Source organism: Camelina sativa, chromosome 4 (genome assembly GCF_000633955.1).
Source record: "Camelina sativa cultivar DH55 chromosome 4, Cs, whole genome shotgun sequence".
NCBI classification, from domain to species: Eukaryota; Viridiplantae; Streptophyta; class Magnoliopsida; order Brassicales; family Brassicaceae; genus Camelina; species Camelina sativa.
Genome location: NC_025688.1, coordinates 2984586 through 2990642, shown reverse-complemented (window position 1 = coordinate 2990642; position 6057 = coordinate 2984586). Strand labels below are relative to the sequence as shown.

The 6057-nt window shown below is 39.6% G+C and overlaps 2 protein-coding genes across 2 annotated transcripts; one reads left to right on the top strand and one right to left on the bottom strand.

Annotated features, from left to right (window-relative positions):
- LOC104783485 lies at window positions 1664–2119 on the bottom strand. The gene has a single exon (XM_010508635.1). The coding sequence runs from the start codon at window positions 2117–2119 to the stop codon at window positions 1664–1666; it is 456 nt and encodes a 151-aa protein (XP_010506937.1).
- LOC104779645 (galactoside 2-alpha-L-fucosyltransferase) lies at window positions 2754–5146 on the top strand. The gene is made up of 2 exons (XM_010504028.2): window positions 2754–3092; window positions 3496–5146. The coding sequence occupies exons 1-2, from the start codon at window positions 2816–2818 to the stop codon at window positions 4902–4904; spliced, it is 1686 nt and encodes a 561-aa protein (XP_010502330.1). The 5' UTR covers window positions 2754–2815; the 3' UTR covers window positions 4905–5146.

Sequence of the window (6057 nt, the reverse complement as noted above, 5' to 3'; positions counted from 1 at the left end):
CAAGTTCTAATATGCATGTTACCGAATTGATTTAACCGTCTTAAATCCTTAAGTCCAAATTACGCATGCAAGGCCATTTGATTTAATCTCTTAAATCCTCTTAGTCCAATTAAGCATGCAAGTTCATTTGAGTTAACCAATTAAATCCTTTAAAATTCGTTTAAGCATTTAAGCTAACCTCCCACGAATTTATGCGATAATAATTCAAATGAACTTTACCAATTTAATCATGCATGCAATCCTCTTAACCAAATTTTAAGTGTTCCATCTTACTTAAAATGCATCCAAATTCATTTTCTCATGGTGATTCCTAGCTCAAATTCTATGTGCATTTAAACATGAATCTAGCATGAATCCTACCATATTTCGCATGCACCAACTTTAAACTGATTCTACCATGAATCTAGTCTACATGCAACACACAAATGGTGACCGCAAGGATCTAAAGATCCATGCAACACCGCACACAAAACCACAGAACTAACCTTTCACGCGTCGATGATTACTGGACTTCACCGCACCACTCGATCAGACAAACTCCTCCCTCTTCGCGTCAAACAGCTTCCCGCTTCTTCGACCGCTCTTGTCCGCAACCACCGAATCTCTCTCGGTTTTCTTCGATCATAAGTGCGTCTCGCTCTCGGTCTTTTTCGACACAACCGTCGTCTGTTCTCGATCTCTTTCTCGTCTTTCTCTCGATTGAAAACCGCATCTCTTCTCGATCATTTCGATCGCGAACAGCGTCTACTCTCGATTCTCCTCGATCGCTTCGACACAACACCGTCTTTTATCGGCTCCCTCTCGACGCAAGCGACTTCTCCTCTCGATCTTTCCTTGACGCAAGCGTCGATGATCTCTCTTTCTCTCTCGATCTCTCTCGACGATCTCTCTCGACTTTGAGAGAAAACAAAGCTTTTGTGTTTAAGTGTTTGAGAGAAAATGAGAAAATGTGAGAAATGAAGTCTCACATCCTCTATTTATAGGCTCGAGCTCTCCCTCTTTTCCTTTAGTGCGCCTTGACAAGTGGCAAGCTCCTTGTTTGCATGTGGAGCGTGATTCTCACTCCCCAATCGCTAATCGCCATTTAATCCACTAACTCCATTTTATTAGTGCATGATAATGCATGTAATCTGATTGGTCCATTTTTATGAGAGAAATTAATTTTTATTTCTCTCGGTAAAACCCGTCTCTCGTCTGAAGTTTCTCGTCAAAACCCGTCTCTCATCTGACGGTTCTCGGCATTCCTCGGTCTCCTCGGTCTCGCTCGGGCGCTCCTCTCGGCATTTCCCGGACAGCTCTCTCGGCTCCTCGGGCAATTTCTCTCGGCTCCTCGGGTTCTATCCGCTTAGTACGTCACGGTCGACTCGGGCAGTACGTCTCGGGCAACACGGCCAGTACGTCTCGGTCGACTCGGCCATCTCTCGGTCCGCCCTTATTTTCTCGAATTCCCTTCGGCGTTCGTCTGGTACGTCCGATACGGTAAATGGTACATGGTACATGGGACATGGTACCATCGGCCATCTCTCGATCTGTCCAGAATTTCTCGGACATTCCTTCCGTAATTTTTCTACCTTCCTTCCTTACCTTCGCTTTACGTCCTTTCCAGTCCTTTGGTCAGGGATTTTTATTTTGAATTTTACTTCTTGGTGAGAGTCATTACACCTCACTTTACTTTAGTCTCTTCTTCTTCTTTTTTCTTCGCCGCAGCCGCAGCCTCCTCCCCTTTCTCCAACTCCTTTAAGGACTGAGTTAACATCGCTTTCTGCATTGCCAGATACTGTCCATAGTAATCGACGAAAGCATACATACATGTATTCAGCTTCAATCTACCATCTAGACAACTCGTGCCGTCATTTTTCACTTCCCGAAATTGAACAGATTCTTCGAATGCATCCTTGCACCCACCTTTTTTCAAAAACCGACTAAGCGAACACTCATCACAATCTTCCTCATTCTCCTTGTTAGTTTCATTCAAATTATTATCATCAGAACTTACGGTTTTAGATTTGTTCGGATCTTGCAAATCAACAGATGAATCTCCTCCTTGATGAGCAGAAAGATCGGTACCGCTTTTTGCTTTGGTCTCGGAACTCTCAGCATTCGGATTCATGGAAGACATAGTTGTGGCCTGATTTTGAAAGATGAAGTTATGTTTGCGAGTCAAGAACACAATTGAATAGCTTTATAACCCTCTCTAAAACAAACCCTTAATGAGGTTAGTAATAAATTTATGAAAAATTTTCTTAGGAAATAATATCTTAAAAACTTAGGAAGATATCCAAAAAACAGTTATTCTTGGATAACAAATTTCCTTTTATGGTATTTGAAGATTTTCCTCTATACTTATTCCTGTAAAAAGTATTAAATCTTAACATGGTTTTTTGTTTTTATTTCTTATTTTTTTGGTCAATGTTATAAACTAAAGAGAGAATGGAAGAATTGTTGTATATTATTCCATAGAAGAAGATTGAATATATATAGGAATACAAGACTTTGGAGAATAAGTAGAACTTGAGAAACAAGTAAGTCTAGAACATGGACCTAAGATGGGCCTATTATGGTCATCCACCTAATGGGTTCATAACAGTCAAGAAGAATAGTTTAGTTTTTTTTTCGAATTTTAACATGTCACATTAAGGGTCAAAATTGGACATTAAAAAGTTTCTGGTGTAAAATGTAATAATGTTAGAAGTAAAGACGTTCAATTGAAATATGTTATATTTTCCAACTAAACAATGTCGTGGAGACAAGTTCTGAATTAAAGTAATGAAGTCGGTGACTGACTGACTGTCTATGTCTCCCTCAAGAGCAATCAATGGATCAGAATCCGTATAGGAGAAGATCGTCTCCGATCAGAACCACCACCGGCGGTTCAAAGTCCGTCAACTTCTCCGAACTAGTTCCGATGAAGTATCTCAGCTCCGGTACGATGAACCTCACGAGAACCTTCACTACTTGCTTGATACTTTGCTCTGTACTAGTAGCATTCTCAATGATCTTCAACCACCACCCATCTGATTCAAATCGGATAATGGGTTTCGCCGAAGCAAGAGTTCTCGACGGCGGAGGTTTCTCCAATGTTACCAAAATCGGTATGTGTGTTCATCCAAGTCAAAGTTTTGAACTTTATTAGTTTAGATCTCGTTCTTACACTCAAGCATTTGCCTTTATGTGTCCATAGCTCCTTTTCGATTTCAATTTTAGATTTTTGTTTTTTTATTTTAAGATGATTCTCTTAGACTGAGCAAGATTGTTTGGTTTTGCGTTTTAAGCTTACTGTGATTCATAGTTTAGAATCTGCAGTGAGTGGTGACAAAACCAGGTTATGTTTTATGGAGTGAATTCATAAGCTAGTTGGAGTTTTCATGGAAACTGCCATAAAAATTGAGTCTTTGTTGGTCCCAAGACTCTTTTGTTTGGTCTTTAGCTTAGAATGTTCGTTTCCTTTTTTCCCCGTTTTAGATTCTGTTTTGATTATGTTTTTTTTTTTTGTAGATTCAAATGATTCAGATAAGCTTCTCGGAGGACTACTAGCTTCTGGTTTTGATGAAGGTTCTTGTCTTAGTAGGTACCAATCAGTACTTTACCGTAAACCGTCCCCTTACAAACCTTCTCCATATCTCATCTCTAAGCTTAGAAACTATGAATTGCTTCACAAGCGATGTGGTCCGGGTACTGAATCTTACAAGGAGGCTCTAAAGAAACTTGATCAAGACCATATTGATGGCAATGGTGAATGCAAATATGTTGTGTGGGTTTCTTTTAGCGGGTTAGGGAACAGGATACTTTCTGTAGCTTCGGTTTTTCTCTATGCGCTTTTAACGGATAGAATCTTGCTTGTTGACCGAGGGAAAGACATGGATGAACTCTTTTGTGAGCCGTTTCCTGGTATGTCGTGGTTACTACCTTTAGATTTCCCTATGACGGATCAGTTTGATGGATTGAATCAGAAATCCTCACGTTGTTATGGAGGTATGGTGAAGAATCAGGCGATTGATACTGAGAAAACTTTGTCTTATCTTTATCTTCATCTTGTACATGATTATGGAGATCATGATAAGATGTTCTTCTGTGAAGGAGATCAAAGCTTAATTGGGAAAGTACCTTGGTTGATCGTCAAAACAGACAATTACTTTGTTCCATCTCTATGGCTAATACCGGGTTTCGATGATGAACTAAACAAGCTGTTCCCGGAGAAAGCGACTGTGTTTCATCACTTAGGTAGATATCTTTTTCATCCAACAAACCAAGTATGGGGCTTAGTCACTAGGTACTATGAAGCTTACTTAGCCCATGCGGATGAGAAGATTGGGATTCAAGTAAGAGTATTCGACGTAGGCGCGGGTCCATTTCAGCATGTGATGGATCAGATTTCATCTTGTACTCAAAAAGAGAGACTTCTGCCTGAAGTAGATTCACAAGTAGAAAGATCTCGCCAAGTTAGAACCCCCAAACACAAAGCTGTACTTGTCACATCTTTGAGCTCTGGCTACTCTGAGAATCTAAAGAGTATGTATTGGGAATATCCAACATCGACTGGAGAAATCATCGGTGTTCACCAGCCAAGCCAAGAAGGTTATCAGCAGACAGAAAAAAAGATGCATAACGGAAAAGCTCTTGCAGAAATGTACCTTTTGAGTTTGACAGATAATCTTGTGACAAGTGCTTGGTCTACATTTGGATATGTAGCTCAAGGTCTTGGAGGTTTAAAGCCTTGGATACTCTATAAACCCGAGAACCGTACAGCTCCTGATCCTGCGTGTGGTCGGGCTATGTCGATGGAGCCTTGTTTCCACGCGCCTCCTTTCTATGATTGTAAAGCAAAAACGGGTATCGACACGGGAAAACTAGTTCCTCATGTGAGACATTGTGAGGATATGAGCTGGGGACTGAAGCTAGTATGATTTTTTGCTCTACTCCTGTTTTGATCTTTTGATGTTGTTACGAATATTGCTATTTAGCTATTTAGGATTATTTCTATTTTTCTTATTTCCTTTTCTCTTAGGGTTTTACTTTACGTTTGATTATATATAGAGATGAAGTCTAGGTTGTAAGACTCATCCAAGCAATTGAGAGCTTTGGAGGTTTCTATCGGATTAGGCCTTGTTCTGTTTCTCTACTTTATAATAAAGGGGTTTTGATATTACTTCTGGTTTTGGGATTCTATCTCTAACAGATGTATTATTATGTGTAACACACCCTCCCTCTTCTTAAATTAGGACCAAACTCTAGAATACCCTTGCAATCAAAAATTTATTTATCAATACCCTTTTGTGGTCTAAATACCCTTTGACAAAGGGTTGACCAACATATCTCATTTTTACCCTTAACCCTAACCCATTTTTATTTAATAAATCAAAAAAATTTTAAAAGAAAAATATGTGGACCCCATCAATTTTTCTCCACCAATCGGGTTTCTTCTCTCTCCCCTCTCTCTCCTCTCTCTCTCGATTTCATCCTCGCTCCCCCCACTGTTGCTCCTCTCCTCCTTCCAATCGATACAAATCGAGTCCATAGAAATCGATTTGATTCCAAACGAAAGCAAAAGATTGGGATTGAAGCAAACAGCAAAGCAAAGCAAAAGATTCAGGTGATATTCTTACATTTATTTACCAATGCAATTAGGGTTCTTGTGTTGTTGAGGTTCATCCTAAAGCAATTAGGATATATACCTTGAATGCTCATTCAATTTATTCTCATTTGTATTAGTGTCGAAATGGGTCGCATACTAAGTGGATTGTAACACTTCATTCGAACTGAATCGTAAAAATATTCCGAAATAAATAGTGATTTTGTGGAGTCGATGTAGTACAACTGGTAGACTAGGTATAACTGATACGGGTACAATCGCTAGCTAGGATTTGGTACAACTGGTAATAGTTTGGTACAACTTAGACGGGTACAACTAGCACAAGTTTGGTACAACTTGGTAAGACTATTTACACGACAGAGGTTCCAACTAGTATTTGGTACAACTGGTAATAGTTTGGTACAACTTAGACGGGTACAACTAGCACAAGTTTGGTACAACTTGGTAATACTATTTACACGACAGAG